The sequence below is a fragment of the Eucyclogobius newberryi genome, unplaced genomic scaffold, assembly GCF_026437365.1.
Source record: "Eucyclogobius newberryi isolate DKJ021-1_F unplaced genomic scaffold, fEucNew1.0.hap1 SCAF_9, whole genome shotgun sequence".
NCBI classification, from domain to species: domain Eukaryota; kingdom Metazoa; phylum Chordata; class Actinopteri; order Gobiiformes; family Gobiidae; genus Eucyclogobius; species Eucyclogobius newberryi.
The window spans coordinates 39,665,982-39,684,881 of NW_027316532.1; the positions used below are offsets into that span (position 1 = coordinate 39,665,982).

Sequence of the window (18,900 nt, forward strand, 5' to 3'; positions counted from 1 at the left end):
ATGCTCCTGGGGTCCATGCTCCTGGGGTCCATGCTTCTGGGGTCCATGCTCCTGGGGTCCATGCTCCTGGGGTCCATGCTGGGGTCCATCCTCCTGGGGTCCATGCTCCTGGGGTCCATGCTTCTGGGGTCCATGCTTCTGGGGTCCATGCTGGGGTCCATGCTCCTGGGGTCCATGCTCCTGGGGTCCATGCTCCTGGGGTCCATGCTGGGGTCCATCCTCCTGGGGTCCATGCTCCTGGGGTCCATGCTGGGGTCCATGCTCCTGGGGTCCATGCTCCTGGGGTCCATGCTCCTGGGGTCCATGCTCCTGGGGTCCATGCTCCTGGGGTCCATGCTTCTGGGGTCCATGCTCCTGGGGTCCATGCTTCTGGGGTCCATGCTCCTGGGGTCCATGCTTCTGGGGTCCATGCTCCTGGGGTCCATGCTCCTGGGGTCCATGCTCCTGGGGTCCATCCTCTTGGGGTCCATGCTGGGGTCCATGCTCCTGGGGTCCATGCTGGGGTCCATCCTCCTGGGGTCCATGCTCCTGGGGTCAATGCTGGGGTCCATGCTCCTGGGGTCCATGCTCCTGGGGTCCATGCTGGGGTCCATGCTCCTGGGGTCCATGCTCCTGGGGTCCATGCTCCTGGGGTCCATGCTTCTGGGGTCCATGCTCCTGGGGTCCATGCTCCTGGGGTCCATGCTCCTGGGGTCCATGCTCCTGGGGTCCATGCTCCTGGGGTCCATGCTCCTGGGGTCCATGCTCCTGGGGTCCATGCTTCTGGGGTCCATGCTCCTGGGGTCCATGCTCCTGGGGTCCATGCTGGGGTCCATCCTCCTGGGGTCCATGCTCCTGGGGTCCATGCTTCTGGGGTCCATGCTTCTGGGGTCCATGCTGGGGTCCATGCTCCTGGGGTCCATGCTCCTGGGGTCCATGCTCCTGGGGTCCATGCTGGGGTCCATGCTCCTGGGGTCCATGCTCCTGGGGTCCATGCTCCTGGGGTCCATGCTCCTGGGGTCCATGCTCCTGGGGTCCATGCTTCTGGGGTCCATGCTCCTGGGGTCCATGCTTCTGGGGTCCATGCTCCTGGGGTCCATGCTTCTGGGGTCCATGCTCCTGGGGTCCATGCTCCTGGGGTCCATGCTCCTGGGGTCCATGCTTCTGGGGTCCATGCTCCTGGGGTCCATCCTCTTGGGGTCCATGCTGGGGTCCATGCTCCTGGGGTCCATGCTGGGGTCCATCCTCCTGGGGTCCATGCTCCTGGGGTCAATGCTGGGGTCCATGCTCCTGGGGTCCATGCTCCTGGGGTCCATGCTGGGGTCCATGCTCCTGGGGTCCATGCTCCTGGGGTCCATGCTCCTGGGGTCCATGCTTCTGGGGTCCATGCTCCTGGGGTCCATGCTTCTGGGGCCATGCTTCTGGGGTCCATGCTTCTGGGGTCCATGCTCCTGGGGTCCATGCTTCTTCTGCTGCTGCTTCTTTCCAACATGAGACAAACATTGACACAAAGTTGTTGTTGTTGTTGTTGTTGATGTCGTTGTGGTGGTTGTTGTTTTGACATATTTCTGTCCCAGAGCTTTATCAGGACAGCTCTGGTGTGAAATGGGGAGAGAGAAGATAGAGACATTTGGCAAATAGTCGAAGCTGGAATTGGATCCACAGCACAGCCACGCACATGTGCAACGCCCTTAACCACTGCACCACCGGCAAGCACTTAAAAACTAGCACAACGTCAAATATTCTCTGTCTTTAATAAACTAAAGTTAAATTATTTTTTCAGGCTCAGAAAGTGAGTGTTTATTTGTTCATTGCTATGGCAACAGTGCTTATGTTAGTATTCATATTCATGTACAATTACTGTCGCGATCACATGCAATGGTATTTATGTATTTATGTATTTTTATCTTCATTATTTTCCCTCCATCTCTTGTTGGGTTTTGTTTATAAAAGATCTTCTACTGAAAGTGTTTTTTAAACTTCCTATAAGTTCTGTTCTTTTCCTCTGGATCTACTGCGTTGCAACAATGAAATTTCCCCATGTGGGACAATAAAGGAATATCTTATCTAATCTTATCTTAAGTTAGACTAAAGGTGTGATTTAGACAGTTGGCATTTTAATACATAAATATAAGGAGGCACAAAGGAAGAACACATATGTTCTAAACATAAGGAAATAAATACTTAATCCTACATAAATACACTTCAACTTGACCTTAAACATAAAGACATAAGCAGTTACATGATTTTAAAATGATAATGTGCAAACATTTTAAATAAAAGTAAGAGCATTGGGTTTGGTGATTCCTTCATATCTGGACGATAATAAAGATGCTTTAATAAAGAAACAAATATGATGTAAATGGTGAGGGTCAAGTCCATTGTGTGATGTGTAAATACAGGGTTTTTCTGTGACAGGTGCGTCAGGTGCGTCAGGTGCTCAAAGATGAGGCATGCAGTGGTGCATTATGGGACGGAGGTGCGAGATGAGGTCCAGTACAACGGTTTGGCCAAAGACACACAAACACGACACATGGGACACGTCTGTTTCCTCCACAGCCACAGCTCCATGCACTGAAACACAGAAGAGTCATGTCACTCGCACTGAAACACAGAAGAGTCATGTCACTCGCACTGAAACACAGAAGAGTCATGTCACTGGCACTGAAACACAGAAGAGTCATGTCACTGGCACTGAAACACAGAAGAGTCATGTCACTCGCACTGAAACACAGAAGAGTCATGTCACTCGCACTGAAACACAGAAGAGTCATGTCACTCGCACTGAAACACAGAAGAGTCATTTCACTCGCACTGAAACACAGAAGAGTCATGTCACTCGCACTGAAACACAGAAGAGTCATGTCACTCGCACTGAAACACAGAAGAGTCATGTCACTCGCACTGAAACACAGAAGAGTCATGTCACTCGCACTGAAACACAGAAGAGTCATGTCACTGGCACTGAAACACAGAAGAGTCATGTCACTGGCACTGAAACACAGAAGAGTCATGTCACTCGCACTGAAACACAGAAGAGTCATGTCACTCGCACTGAAACACAGAAGAGTCATGTCACTCGCACTGAAACACAGAAGAGTCATTTCACTCGCACTGAAACACAGAAGAGTCATGTCACTCGCACTGAAACACAGAAGAGTCATGTCACTCGCACTGAAACACAGAAGAGTCATGTCACTCGCACTGAAACACAGAAGAGTCATGTCACTCGCACTGAAACACAGAAGAGTCATGTCACTGGCACTGAAACACAGAAGAGTCATGTCACTGGCACTGAAACACAGAAGAGTCATGTCACTGGCACTGAAACACAGAAGAGTCATGTCACTCGCACTGAAACACAGAAGAGTCATGTCACTCGCACTGAAACACAGAAGAGTCATGTCACTGGCACTGAAACACAGAAGAGTCATGTCACTGGCACTGAAACACAGAAGAGTCATGTCACTCGCACTGAAACACAGAAGAGTCATGTCACTCGCACTGAAACACAGAAGAGTCATGTCACTCGCACTGAAACACAGAAGAGTCATGTCACTCGCACTGAAACACAGAAGAGTCATGTCACTCGCACTGAAACACAGAAGAGTCATGTCACTGGCACTGAAACACAGAAGAGTCATGTCACTGGCACTGAAACACAGAAGAGTCATGTCACTCGCACTGAAACACAGAAGAGTCATGTCACTGGCACTGAAACACAGAAGAGTCATGTCACTCGCACTGAAACACAGAAGAGTCATTTCACTCGCACTGAAACACAGAAGAGTCATGTCACTCGCACTGAAACACAGAAGAGTCATTTCACTCGCACTGAAACACAGAAGAGTCATGTCACTCGCACTGAAACACAGAAGAGTCATGTCACTCGCACTGAAACACAGAAGAGTCATGTCACTCGCACTGAAACACAGAAGAGTCATGTCACTCGCACTGAAACACAGAAGAGTCATGTCACTGGCACTGAAACACAGAAGAGTCATGTCACTGGCACTGAAACACAGAAGAGTCATGTCACTGGCACTGAAACACAGAAGAGTCATGTCACTCGCACTGAAACACAGAAGAGTCATGTCACTCGCACTGAAACACAGAAGAGTCATGTCACTGGCACTGAAACACAGAAGAGTCATGTCACTGGCACTGAAACACAGAAGAGTCATGTCACTCGCACTGAAACACAGAAGAGTCATGTCACTCGCACTGAAACACAGAAGAGTCATGTCACTCGCACTGAAACACAGAAGAGTCATGTCACTCGCACTGAAACACAGAAGAGTCATGTCACTCGCACTGAAACACAGAAGAGTCATGTCACTGGCACTGAAACACAGAAGAGTCATGTCACTGGCACTGAAACACAGAAGAGTCATGTCACTCGCACTGAAACACAGAAGAGTCATGTCACTCGCACTGAAACACAGAAGAGTCATGTCACTCGCACTGAAACACAGAAGAGTCATTTCACTCGCACTGAAACACAGAAGAGTCATGTCACTCGCACTGAAACACAGAAGAGTCATGTCACTCGCACTGAAACACAGAAGAGTCATGTCACTCGCACTGAAACACAGAAGAGTCATGTCACTCGCACTGAAACACAGAAGAGTCATGTCACTCGCACTGAAACACAGAAGAGTCATGTCACTGGCACTGAAACACAGAAGAGTCATGTCACTGGCACTGAAACACAGAAGAGTCATGTCACTCGCACTGAAACACAGAAGAGTCATGTCACTCGCACTGAAACACAGAAGAGTCATGTCACTCGCACTGAAACACAGAAGAGTCATGTCACTGCACTGAAACACAGAAGAGTCATGTCACTCGCACTGAAACACAGAAGAGTCATGTCACTCGCACTGAAACACAGAAGAGTCATGTCACTCGCACTGAAACACAGAAGAGTCATGTCACTCGCACTGAAACACAGAAGAGTCATGTCACTCGCACTGAAACACAGAAGAGTCATGTCACTGGCACTGAAACACAGAAGAGTCATGTCACTCGCACTGAAACACAGAAGAGTCATGTCACTCGCACTGAAACACAGAAGAGTCATGTCACTCGCACTGAAACACAGAAGAGTCATGTCACTCGCACTGAAACACAGAAGAGTCATGTCACTCGCACTGAAACACAGAAGAGTCATGTCACTCGCACTGAAACACAGAAGAGTCATGTCACTCGCACTGAAACACAGAAGAGTCATGTCACTCGCACTGAAACACAGAAGAGTCATGTCACTCGCACTGAAACACAGAAGAGTCATGTCACTGGCACTGAAACACAGAAGAGTCATGTCACTCGCACTGAAACACAGAAGAGTCATGTCACTCGCACTGAAACACAGAAGAGTCATGTCACTCGCACTGAAACACAGAAGAGTCATGTCACTCGCACTGAAACACAGAAGAGTCATGTCACTCGCACTGAAACACAGAAGAGTCATGTCACTCGCACTGAAACACAGAAGAGTCATGTCACTCGCACTGAAACACAGAAGAGTCATGTCACTCGCACTGAAACACAGAAGAGTCATGTCACTCGGCACTGAAACACAGAAGAGTCATGTCACTCGCACTGAAACACAGAAGAGTCATGTCACTCGCACTGAAACACAGAAGAGTCATGTCACTCGCACTGAAACACAGAAGAGTCATGTCACTGGCACTGAAACACAGAAGAGTCATGTCACTCGCACTGAAACACAGAAGAGTCATGTCACTCGCACTGAAACACAGAAGAGTCATGTCACTCGCACTGAAACACAGAAGAGTCATGTCACTGCACTGAAACACAGAAGAGTCATGTCACTCGCACTGAAACACAGAAGAGTCATGTCACTCGCACTGAAACACAGAAGAGTCATGTCACTCGCACTGAAACACAGAAGAGTCATGTCACTCGCACTGAAACACAGAAGAGTCATGTCACTCGCACTGAAACACAGAAGAGTCATGTCACTCGCACTGAAACACAGAAGAGTCATGTCACTCGCACTGAAACACAGAAGAGTCATGTCACTCGCACTGAAACACAGAAGAGTCATGTCACTCGCACTGAAACACAGAAGAGTCATGTCACTCGCACTGAAACACAGAAGAGTCATGTCACTCGCACTGAAACACAGAAGAGTCATGTCACTCGCACTGAAACACAGAAGAGTCATGTCACTCGCACTGAAACACAGAAGAGTCATGTCACTCGCACTGAAACACAGAAGAGTCATGTCACTCGCACTGAAACACAGAAGAGTCATGTCACTCGCACTGAAACACAGAAGAGTCATGTCACTCGCACTGAAACACAGAAGAGTCATGTCACTCGCACTGAAACACAGAAGAGTCATGTCACTCGCACTGAAACACAGAAGAGTCATGTCACTCGCACTGAAACACAGAAGAGTCATGTCACTCGCACTGAAACACAGAAGAGTCATGTCACTCGCACTGAAACACAGAAGAGTCATGTCACTCGCACTGAAACACAGAAGAGTCATGTCACTCGCACTGAAACACAGAAGAGTCATGTCACTCGCACTGAAACACAGAAGAGTCATGTCACTCGCACTGAAACACAGAAGAGTCATGTCACTCGCACTGAAACACAGAAGAGTCATGTCACTCGCACTGAAACACAGAAGAGTCATGTCACTCGCACTGAAACACAGAAGAGTCATGTCACTCGCACTGAAACACAGAAGAGTCATGTCACTCGCACTGAAACACAGAAGAGTCATGTCACTCGCACTGAAACACAGAAGAGTCATGTCACTCGCACTGAAACACAGAAGAGTCATGTCACTCGCACTGAAACACAGAAGAGTCATGTCACTCGCACTGAAACACAGAAGAGTCATGTCACTCGCACTGAAACACAGAAGAGTCATGTCACTCGCACTGAAACACAGAAGAGTCATGTCACTCGCACTGAAACACAGAAGAGTCATGTCACTCGCACTGAAACACAGAAGAGTCATGTCACTCGCACTGAAACACAGAAGAGTCATGTCACTCGCACTGAAACACAGAAGAGTCATGTCACTGGCACTGAAACACAGAAGAGTCATGTCACTCGCACTGAAACACAGAAGAGTCATGTCACTCGCACTGAAACACAGAAGAGTCATGTCACTCGCACTGAAACACAGAAGAGTCATGTCACTCGCACTGAAACACAGAAGAGTCATGTCACTCGCACTGAAACACAGAAGAGTCATGTCACTCGCACTGAAACACAGAAGAGTCATGTCACTCGCACTGAAACACAGAAGAGTCATGTCACTCGCACTGAAACACAGAAGAGTCATGTCACTCGCACTGAAACACAGAAGAGTCATGTCACTCGCACTGAAACACAGAAGAGTCATGTCACTCGCACTGAAACACAGAAGAGTCATGTCACTCGCACTGAAACACAGAAGAGTCATGTCACTCGCACTGAAACACAGAAGAGTCATGTCACTCGCACTGAAACACAGAAGAGTCATGTCACTCGCACTGAAACACAGAAGAGTCATGTCACTCGCACTGAAACACAGAAGAGTCATGTCACTCGCACTGAAACACAGAAGAGTCATGTCACTCGCACTGAAACACAGAAGAGTCATGTCACTCGCACTGAAACACAGAAGAGTCATGTCACTCGCACTGAAACACAGAAGAGTCATGTCACTCGCACTGAAACACAGAAGAGTCATGTCACTCGCACTGAAACACAGAAGAGTCATGTCACTCGCACTGAAACACAGAAGAGTCATGTCACTCGCACTGAAACACAGAAGAGTCATGTCACTCGCACTGAAACACAGAAGAGTCATGTCACTCGCACTGAAACACAGAAGAGTCATGTCACTCGCACTGAAACACAGAAGAGTCATGTCACTCGCACTGAAACACAGAAGAGTCATGTCACTCGCACTGAAACACAGAAGAGTCATGTCACTCGCACTGAAACACAGAAGAGTCATGTCACTCGCACTGAAACACAGAAGAGTCATGTCACTCGCACTGAAACACAGAAGAGTCATGTCACTCGCACTGAAACACAGAAGAGTCATGTCACTCGCACTGAAACACAGAAGAGTCATGTCACTCGCACTGAAACACAGAAGAGTCATGTCACTCGCACTGAAACACAGAAGAGTCATGTCACTCGCACTGAAACACAGAAGAGTCATGTCACTCGCACTGAAACACAGAAGAGTCATGTCACTCGCACTGAAACACAGAAGAGTCATGTCACTCGCACTGAAACACAGAAGAGTCATGTCACTCGCACTGAAACACAGAAGAGTCATGTCACTCGCACTGAAACACAGAAGAGTCATGTCACTCGCACTGAAACACAGAAGAGTCATGTCACTCGCACTGAAACACAGAAGAGTCATGTCACTCGCACTGAAACACAGAAGAGTCATGTCACTCGCACTGAAACACAGAAGAGTCATGTCACTCGCACTGAAACACAGAAGAGTCATGTCACTCGCACTGAAACACAGAAGAGTCATGTCACTCGCACTGAAACACAGAAGAGTCATGTCACTCGCACTGAAACACAGAAGAGTCATGTCACTCGCACTGAAACACAGAAGAGTCATGTCACTCGCACTGAAACACAGAAGAGTCATGTCACTCGCACTGAAACACAGAAGAGTCATGTCACTCGCACTGAAACACAGAAGAGTCATGTCACTCGCACTGAAACACAGAAGAGTCATGTCACTCGCACTGAAACACAGAAGAGTCATGTCACTCGCACTGAAACACAGAAGAGTCATGTCACTCGCACTGAAACACAGAAGAGTCATGTCACTCGCACTGAAACACAGAAGAGTCATGTCACTCGCACTGAAACACAGAAGAGTCATGTCACTCGCACTGAAACACAGAAGAGTCATGTCACTCGCACTGAAACACAGAAGAGTCATGTCACTCGCACTGAAACACAGAAGAGTCATGTCACTCGCACTGAAACACAGAAGAGTCATGTCACTCGCACTGAAACACAGAAGAGTCATGTCACTCGCACTGAAACACAGAAGAGTCATGTCACTCGCACTGAAACACAGAAGAGTCATGTCACTCGCACTGAAACACAGAAGAGTCATGTCACTCGCACTGAAACACAGAAGAGTCATGTCACTCGCACTGAAACACAGAAGAGTCATGTCACTCGCACTGAAACACAGAAGAGTCATGTCACTCGCACTGAAACACAGAAGAGTCATGTCACTCGCACTGAAACACAGAAGAGTCATGTCACTCGCACTGAAACACAGAAGAGTCATGTCACTCGCACTGAAACACAGAAGAGTCATGTCACTCGCACTGAAACACAGAAGAGTCATGTCACTCGCACTGAAACACAGAAGAGTCATGTCACTCGCACTGAAACACAGAAGAGTCATGTCACTCGCACTGAAACACAGAAGAGTCATGTCACTCGCACTGAAACACAGAAGAGTCATGTCACTCGCACTGAAACACAGAAGAGTCATGTCACTCGCACTGAAACACAGAAGAGTCATGTCACTCGCACTGAAACACAGAAGAGTCATGTCACTCGCACTGAAACACAGAAGAGTCATGTCACTCGCACTGAAACACAGAAGAGTCATGTCACTCGCACTGAAACACAGAAGAGTCATGTCACTCGCACTGAAACACAGAAGAGTCATGTCACTCGCACTGAAACACAGAAGAGTCATGTCACTCGCACTGAAACACAGAAGAGTCATGTCACTCGCACTGAAACACAGAAGAGTCATGTCACTCGCACTGAAACACAGAAGAGTCATGTCACTCGCACTGAAACACAGAAGAGTCATGTCACTCGCACTGAAACACAGAAGAGTCATGTCACTCGCACTGAAACACAGAAGAGTCATGTCACTCGCACTGAAACACAGAAGAGTCATGTCACTCGCACTGAAACACAGAAGAGTCATGTCACTCGCACTGAAACACAGAAGAGTCATGTCACTCGCACTGAAACACAGAAGAGTCATGTCACTCGCACTGAAACACAGAAGAGTCATGTCACTCGCACTGAAACACAGAAGAGTCATGTCACTCGCACTGAAACACAGAAGAGTCATGTCACTCGCACTGAAACACAGAAGAGTCATGTCACTCGCACTGAAACACAGAAGAGTCATGTCACTCGCACTGAAACACAGAAGAGTCATGTCACTCGCACTGAAACACAGAAGAGTCATGTCACTCGCACTGAAACACAGAAGAGTCATGTCACTCGCACTGAAACACAGAAGAGTCATGTCACTCGCACTGAAACACAGAAGAGTCATGTCACTCGCACTGAAACACAGAAGAGTCATGTCACTCGCACTGAAACACAGAAGAGTCATGTCACTCGCACTGAAACACAGAAGAGTCATGTCACTCGCACTGAAACACAGAAGAGTCATGTCACTCGCACTGAAACACAGAAGAGTCATGTCACTCGCACTGAAACACAGAAGAGTCATGTCACTCGCACTGAAACACAGAAGAGTCATGTCACTCGCACTGAAACACAGAAGAGTCATGTCACTCGCACTGAAACACAGAAGAGTCATGTCACTCGCACTGAAACACAGAAGAGTCATGTCACTCGCACTGAAACACAGAAGAGTCATGTCACTCGCACTGAAACACAGAAGAGTCATGTCACTCGCACTGAAACACAGAAGAGTCATGTCACTCGCACTGAAACACAGAAGAGTCATGTCACTCGCACTGAAACACAGAAGAGTCATGTCACTCGCACTGAAACACAGAAGAGTCATGTCACTCGCACTGAAACACAGAAGAGTCATGTCACTCGCACTGAAACACAGAAGAGTCATGTCACTCGCACTGAAACACAGAAGAGTCATGTCACTCGCACTGAAACACAGAAGAGTCATGTCACTCGCACTGAAACACAGAAGAGTCATGTCACTCGCACTGAAACACAGAAGAGTCATGTCACTCGCACTGAAACACAGAAGAGTCATGTCACTCGCACTGAAACACAGAAGAGTCATGTCACTCGCACTGAAACACAGAAGAGTCATGTCACTCGCACTGAAACACAGAAGAGTCATGTCACTCGCACTGAAACACAGAAGAGTCATGTCACTCGCACTGAAACACAGAAGAGTCATGTCACTCGCACTGAAACACAGAAGAGTCATGTCACTCGCACTGAAACACAGAAGAGTCATGTCACTCGCACTGAAACACAGAAGAGTCATGTCACTCGCACTGAAACACAGAAGAGTCATGTCACTCGCACTGAAACACAGAAGAGTCATGTCACTCGCACTGAAACACAGAAGAGTCATGTCACTCGCACTGAAACACAGAAGAGTCATGTCACTCGCACTGAAACACAGAAGAGTCATGTCACTCGCACTGAAACACAGAAGAGTCATGTCACTCGCACTGAAACACAGAAGAGTCATGTCACTCGCACTGAAACACAGAAGAGTCATGTCACTCGCACTGAAACACAGAAGAGTCATGTCACTCGCACTGAAACACAGAAGAGTCATGTCACTCGCACTGAAACACAGAAGAGTCATGTCACTCGCACTGAAACACAGAAGAGTCATGTCACTCGCACTGAAACACAGAAGAGTCATGTCACTCGCACTGAAACACAGAAGAGTCATGTCACTCGCACTGAAACACAGAAGAGTCATGTCACTCGCACTGAAACACAGAAGAGTCATGTCACTCGCACTGAAACACAGAAGAGTCATGTCACTCGCACTGAAACACAGAAGAGTCATGTCACTCGCACTGAAACACAGAAGAGTCATGTCACTCGCACTGAAACACAGAAGAGTCATGTCACTCGCACTGAAACACAGAAGAGTCATGTCACTCGCACTGAAACACAGAAGAGTCATGTCACTCGCACTGAAACACAGAAGAGTCATGTCACTCGCACTGAAACACAGAAGAGTCATGTCACTCGCACTGAAACACAGAAGAGTCATGTCACTCGCACTGAAACACAGAAGAGTCATGTCACTCGCACTGAAACACAGAAGAGTCATGTCACTCGCACTGAAACACAGAAGAGTCATGTCACTCGCACTGAAACACAGAAGAGTCATGTCACTCGCACTGAAACACAGAAGAGTCATGTCACTCGCACTGAAACACAGAAGAGTCATGTCACTCGCACTGAAACACAGAAGAGTCATGTCACTCGCACTGAAACACAGAAGAGTCATGTCACTCGCACTGAAACACAGAAGAGTCATGTCACTCGCACTGAAACACAGAAGAGTCATGTCACTCGCACTGAAACACAGAAGAGTCATGTCACTCGCACTGAAACACAGAAGAGTCATGTCACTGGCACTGAAACACAGAAGAGTCATGTCACTCGCACTGAAACACAGAAGAGTCATGTCACTCGCACTGAAACACAGAAGAGTCATGTCACTCGCACTGAAACACAGAAGAGTCATGTCACTCGCACTGAAACACAGAAGAGTCATGTCACTCGCACTGAAACACAGAAGAGTCATGTCACTCGCACTGAAACACAGAAGAGTCATGTCACTCGCACTGAAACACAGAAGAGTCATGTCACTCGCACTGAAACACAGAAGAGTCATGTCACTCGCACTGAAACACAGAAGAGTCATGTCACTCGCACTGAAACACAGAAGAGTCATGTCACTCGCACTGAAACACAGAAGAGTCATGTCACTCGCACTGAAACACAGAAGAGTCATGTCACTGGCACTGAAACACAGAAGAGTCATGTCACTGGCACTGAAACACAGAAGAGTCATGTCACTCGCACTGAAACACAGAAGAGTCATGTCACTGGCACTGAAACACAGAAGAGTCATGTCACTGGCACTGAAACACAGAAGAGTCATGTCACTCGCACTGAAACACAGAAGAGTCATGTCACTCGCACTGAAACACAGAAGAGTCATGTCACTCGCACTGAAACACAGAAGAGTCATGTCACTCGCACTGAAACACAGAAGAGTCATGTCACTGGCACTGAAACACAGAAGAGTCATGTCACTCGCACTGAAACACAGAAGAGTCATGTCACTCGCACTGAAACACAGAAGAGTCATGTCACTCGCACTGAAACACAGAAGAGTCATGTCACTCGCACTGAAACACAGAAGAGTCATGTCACTCGCACTGAAACACAGAAGAGTCATGTCACTCGCACTGAAACACAGAAGAGTCATGTCACTCGCACTGAAACACAGAAGAGTCATGTCACTGGCACTGAAACACAGAAGAGTCATGTCACTGGCACTGAAACACAGAAGAGTCATGTCACTCGCACTGAAACACAGAAGAGTCATGTCACTCGCACTGAAACACAGAAGAGTCATGTCACTCGCACTGAAACACAGAAGAGTCATGTCACTCGCACTGAAACACAGAAGAGTCATGTCACTCGCACTGAAACACAGAAGAGTCATGTCACTCGCACTGAAACACAGAAGAGTCATGTCACTCGCACTGAAACACAGAAGAGTCATGTCACTCACAGCTTCTGTCAGTGGCACATTTAAGACTCTTTGCACTTGAGTTCCATAACTTTATTACTTCTCCCACTGTAAACCTTTTGCTTATGATATTAAATCAATATAATAAATGCTTTATTAGTTTGTGGTCTAGTGTTTGTGCATTATTGAATGTGTGTTAATGTTATCAGTAATATTTCATGTACTGTTCCTACAGTTGTGTACTTCTCTTCTCGCCTCTGAGTGCAATATTTATTACAATAAGTGATATAGACCCAGGAGCTCACATTTGGTATTGTAATTGTATGTATGGCTGTATAAAATTGCTACATTTCTAAATCATTGTGGACTTTTTAATATAATTTCATGTTTCAGTACTGACTTTGTATGATAGTACAAATACACTCATTTACAAGGCAGTTTACTATGCACTAGTCAATTATACACATACATTATAGGCACAACCTTAACCATAACCACGCGGCTTACACGATTACAACACATATATAATGTTCACCTTATTGTAGAACATGACATAAAAGACAACAGTGTCACAACATTACAGCACCATTAAAGTGCAATTGTGTAAGCAAGAAAAGGGGTTAAAGAATGAGTTATACAGAATAACACAGTATCATTCAAGCATTCTGGTCTTAGATCGAGGGTGGATCACTGATCCACCCTCGATGTGTGAAGGAAAGGTTCCGTAGGTCTTTCCTTCCTGCTGCTGTCAGACTTTATAACAAAAACTGTTAGTCCTGAACACTCGCAATACTGACCTAACCATGTGCAATTACTGTGAAATTCATGTGCAATTACTGTGAAATTCATGTGCAATCTATGTGCTGTCGTGACACATATTCATGTGCAATTACTGTCGGGATCACATGCAATGGTATTTATTTATTTATTTGTCTATGGGAGTTTTTATTTATTTATAGGAGATCTTCTACTGAAAGTGTTTTTCAGACTTCCTATAAGTGATCTGTTCTTCTGTATCTACCTCTGTATCTACCTGCGTTGCACCAATGAAATTTCCCCATGTGGGACAATAAAGGAATATCTTATCTTATCTTATCTTAGATCATTCCAATAAATGCATTATTTACACATTACACATTATTTCAGCTTCAGCTTCCTGATTCTCTGGTTTCAGGACATTTGCACATTCAACAGAATATTTTCTTTAGATTGTTAAATTGGGGGTCATTTTTCATCTTTATGAAGTATATACTGGTCATTGCCTTGTGTTACTGTGGCTTCCCTCCTCCAGAGCCTGAGGTCAGCGGTGTTTGCGCAGGGACAGTTGGCGGTGAAGGGGCGGTTCCTTCTGGGTGGACATGTGTCCGTCTGTGGACTTCCTCCTCTCGTCTGTCTGTCTGTGTCCCTGTCCCGCCTCACTGCTCCAGCGCTGCAGATCTAACCCCTTCAGACCAGCACAGTCAGTAAAGGCTCTAGGTTTGTGTTCATACCATGCCATGTCATGCACATATGGGGACGTTTAGTTTGAGAAGTCTCATGCATAAAACAGGTGAAATGAGACATGTCCATGCAGAGGACAAAGAGAGCGTCTCACCTCTTTGTGGAAGCGGTGCGTGCATTGCAGCTCCTTGGTGCCCACTCCGTTCTTCTTCATGTCTTCATAACAGATTAGACACAACCGGTTGTCCTCGTGCTGAATAAAAGAGACACAAATGAAGATCTTGTCACATATTTGGACCTAAATGTAAAGGCAGAGCTGGTGGAATAAAAGATGTATCGTTGATGTTGATGAACAATTATATATGTTAGAATCAAAACCTTTATTGTAATTGACTCCCTCACCAGAGAGATGGTCCGGACCCTCTGTTCCAGGGGCGTGGTGATTTCGGGGATGGTGCTGATCCGTGTTTCTGGGATGGCGGATTTGGGTCGTCCGTTGTCGTCTGAGGAGGTGCGGCGAGCCCTGGGGTGAGGCCGTACGTCCAACCATTCCTCTCTGCTCTTCGTATGACTGGGACTAGGGGCCATCGTGGCAGCGTGGAGTTTGTTCAGTTTCATGGCATCTAACTGTGACTGTCAATCACAGAGATGACATCATTGTTACAGCTGCTGTCAGGACAATGACAGTTACAGAACCAGATCAAAGTGAAAGAGGTTTCCTAATACTCATTGGGTTCTAATGATCAAGATGATGTTTCGCTTCAAACTCAGGGGAAGATGTACAAGAAGATCAGACTGAAGAAGACCTGTGTGGAACCTGCACCTTTGTAGAGGTGTTGCCAGGGCCTTAACCTGCATATTGAAGACACACACACAGTTTTCTCAATCTCACTTTATGGACAGAACATTCCTCATGTTCAGCTCAGAACTTCCAGAATTCCAGGCTCACTGAGCTGCAGAGGCTGCACTGACAGTGATTCATGACCAGTCCACATCAGAGAGGACGCAGATATTTAAACTAACTGTATTTCAGCTTTGAAACTGCCAATGAGAGACTCATGTGAGGCTCACTCTGCTTTCTGATTGAATAATCGTTAAATTAAAGCATCAAATACTTGGCCATCATGACCATTGTTTTTATAATTAAGAATAAATGAACATAACAATAGTTCGATTGGTACATTGGTGTCTGGGATCACGGATAGATCATGTCAAAATCTCATATACTGTTCTCTATCTAATAAAGGAATCATTTAAATTGTGGCGATGCACAGTAAAGTTACAAGGGGCTTAGTGCTCTTTCCTCTAGTGGTAATGTGGAGGATAGTAGCAAGAATATTGCTTTTAAATGACTGACACTGAAGGAGGAAATGCCTATAAAAAGCATGGCCCAAAAAAAGTTAATCACAGTCTTTTTAAATTTGGTTCCAGTGGAAAACAGATTATGGAATCTCTTTCCTACGCTCACTGCCAAGCGACCTGAGCTGAGCCTGTGAGAGCCGTTCAAGTAATCACTGGTATAACACTGTTAAGTAACACACGAGCACAGCACCAGCTCTGAGCTCCAAGTCAATGCCATTATAACCATTATATTTGAAGTATTACAGAAAGTCAATACATAATGACCAAACCACAATAAATGTCCAATAAAAGTCACTTTAACTAACTTTAACCCTCTAACTTCATAAAGCTTAAAAAGATGTACGGTAGTCTTCTTTACAAACTTTCCTTTATTAGTTTTGTAGTTATTACATCAACTTTCACTCAAATGTTACGCTTCTAGATGTGTTTTCAATGTGCACCGTGAACTGTGATTAATGCTTTGAGGCAAGTGACATTATTGATCAAATTTTGGACCAACTTTTCTGCTTCAGTTTTCCAAAAGCCCCGTGTCATGCACGTGTTGTCATGACTGCCCTCCGGATACTCCTCTGCCTTTTGGATATAAACATGATCTATGCAAATGAATGATTCAAACTGTCAATGCCAGCTGGTACATTCATTTTACTTGTTTGTTAAAAACCATCTTCTTGTTCCAGTGACATCATATCAAAACAGCCCAAACCGTATCAACCTACAAAGTACATCCGGTTTAAAAGTGACATTTTGGATGAAATTCAAAGAAAGTGTAAGTAATAAAAGCTCTCAGACTTGTCTTCTATACTTCACAAATGTTATGAATGAAGTCAGTGGCTTCAAGACCATTATTCTATATCTTATTCCATATCTTTGAACATTAACCGAACAGATCATGTTCAATGTTGTCCGTATACAGTCTGAGCGAGCAGAAAACAAAAAAGATTTGTTTTTTCTTCACTTATTATAACTAAAACATCAGGCAACGTTTTAAGGCTTCAAAATTCAACAACTGTATTATTTTTCTGCTTCCTTAAAATGCTCTAAAGAGTTTTTCTTGGCCTTTGACTTCATCATAAATAGCTGAAAGTCTGTGTGAATGTTTAAACTAGAAAAGCAAACCATTTCCACTGGTCATACATCATTTACAAACCTTCTGCAACGTTCCATTCCCCTGAATGTGTTGCCCGTGTGTTATTGTGTTATTGTGTTATTGTGTTATTGTGTTATTGTGTTATTGTGTTATTGTGTTATTGTGTTATTGTGTTATTGTGTTATTGTATGCATGAGCAGGGCACACCACATTACTGATGTGGGTCAGATCGACGTCCTAAATCACAGCTTCCAGCCGTGTCCGTGCCAGTGGGCTGCTCCCTAACATCATGTACATAATATGTATTTATGGCCCCACTATGGCATGTGCATCATGGTGTCAGAATACACGGTTAAAGATGACGGATGTGGAACAGGATTATTGGAGTCTTTTTTATTATTTATCCACATTGACATTTCAACTAAACTGTAACCAAATCAGTCCTCATGACTTTGTTCACGTTTAAATGTATGTGCACTCATGTTTGAAATGTGTTTATTAATAGTATCCGCTTTTAGCACTGTGAGAACGAAGATATTGAAAAATGTAAACAGACAAACTGAATGTAGCATTTATTCTTAGCTGTTGCATCTCTATATATGAAATAACCACATGAGCATAGATATCACAAACCCGTATTATGTTCTTGTGAGTTTATAAAGGAACATTTGGTGCAACTGCACACAACATTATGACATATGTAGAATAGTGGGACTGTCGGGTTAAGATGATGCACTGTATGTAGTTTGTATATGAAGAACATGGAGAACACTATAACTGGACAGATGACTCCACATACATGCTGTGCCTCTTACCACAGAGGGCAGTGACCCACGTCGGTCTGCTTGGGATCTTGCAGGTCGTCTGAAGCTCCTCTTTCGGTCTCTGGACTGACCATTTTCTGCTCCGTGACCCCAGTAACTGCTCATCCATTTGGTGAAATTTCCATCATCATCCTCGTCATTGTCCATGGTGAAAGCGGGAAGCAGCCTCAGAGACATTGCAGCGGCGCCCTCAAATTCCTGCTAAGAAGTGATGAAAATGCCTTTTGCCGTCCAGCAGAGAGAGAGAGACTGACCTACTAAGCTTCTGCCTGTTGGTGCGGCTGCTACTACTACTACAAGTCAGTCAGAGGGAACTGACTTCAATTAGACCTACTGCGCTTTAGTGAGCTGTGTTACTCTAGGATTGATGCCCAAAATACCTGTATAAGCCTTTGTCCTTGAGGGAGCAGATCTCTTATAATCTAGTTAGCTGCGCTTCTGAGGGAAAGTAAAAATAGTAGATGAAGGTGATGGGACTAAAGCAGGAGGCGGGAGTCAGGGCGGGACAGCTACAGCACAGAGGTTCTCAACATGTAGGATACGTCCTATTGAGGGCACAGGGTACATGTGAGTGGTACAAAGAAGTTTGAGCTCCACTGCAGGAGGTAGTTACTTTTTTGTCTTTTCATTTTTCCATTGCATTGGCCTGAGGGACACAAGTGAAAAGTCCATACTTTCCACTCACTGGTTCTTCAAAG

The 18,900-nt window shown here is 45.7% G+C and overlaps 1 protein-coding gene across 2 annotated transcripts; it reads right to left on the reverse strand.

Moving 5' to 3' along the window:
* Positions 1-2,314: 2,314 nt before the first annotated feature.
* lnp1 (leukemia NUP98 fusion partner 1) lies at positions 2,315-18,441 on the reverse strand. Of its 2 annotated transcripts, none has more exons than XM_072438582.1 (4): positions 18,194-18,441; positions 15,332-15,562; positions 15,084-15,182; positions 2,315-2,553 (listed from the first exon to the last, which is right to left on the reverse strand). In XM_072438582.1, exons 1-4 carry the CDS (start codon positions 18,377-18,379, stop codon positions 2,446-2,448), a joined length of 624 nt encoding a protein of 207 aa, XP_072294683.1. In that variant the 5' UTR covers positions 18,380-18,441; the 3' UTR covers positions 2,315-2,445. The 2 variants fall into 2 exon arrangements, with proteins under 2 accessions (XP_072294683.1, XP_072294682.1); XM_072438581.1 differs by lacking the exon at positions 2,315-2,553 and adding an exon at positions 14,773-14,926 and having other exon boundaries at positions 15,068-15,182.
* Between the last annotated feature and the right edge of the window lie 459 nt (positions 18,442-18,900).

Bases quoted from the DNA above. Each gene is read 5' to 3' on its own strand.
- lnp1 (XM_072438581.1), bottom strand. From the start codon at position 18,379: ATGTCTCTGAGGCTGCTTCCCGCTTTCACCATGGACAATGACGAGGAT. The intron at 15,183-15,331 runs GTGAGGGAGTCA...TCTTTTATTCAG, and splicing joins GGGTCCGGACCATCTCTCTG to CACGAGGACAACCGGTTGTG. The intron at 14,927-15,067 runs GTCCTCTGCATG...TGAAGGGGTTAG, and splicing joins AGAGGTGAGACGCTCTCTTT to ATCTGCAGCGCTGGAGCAGT.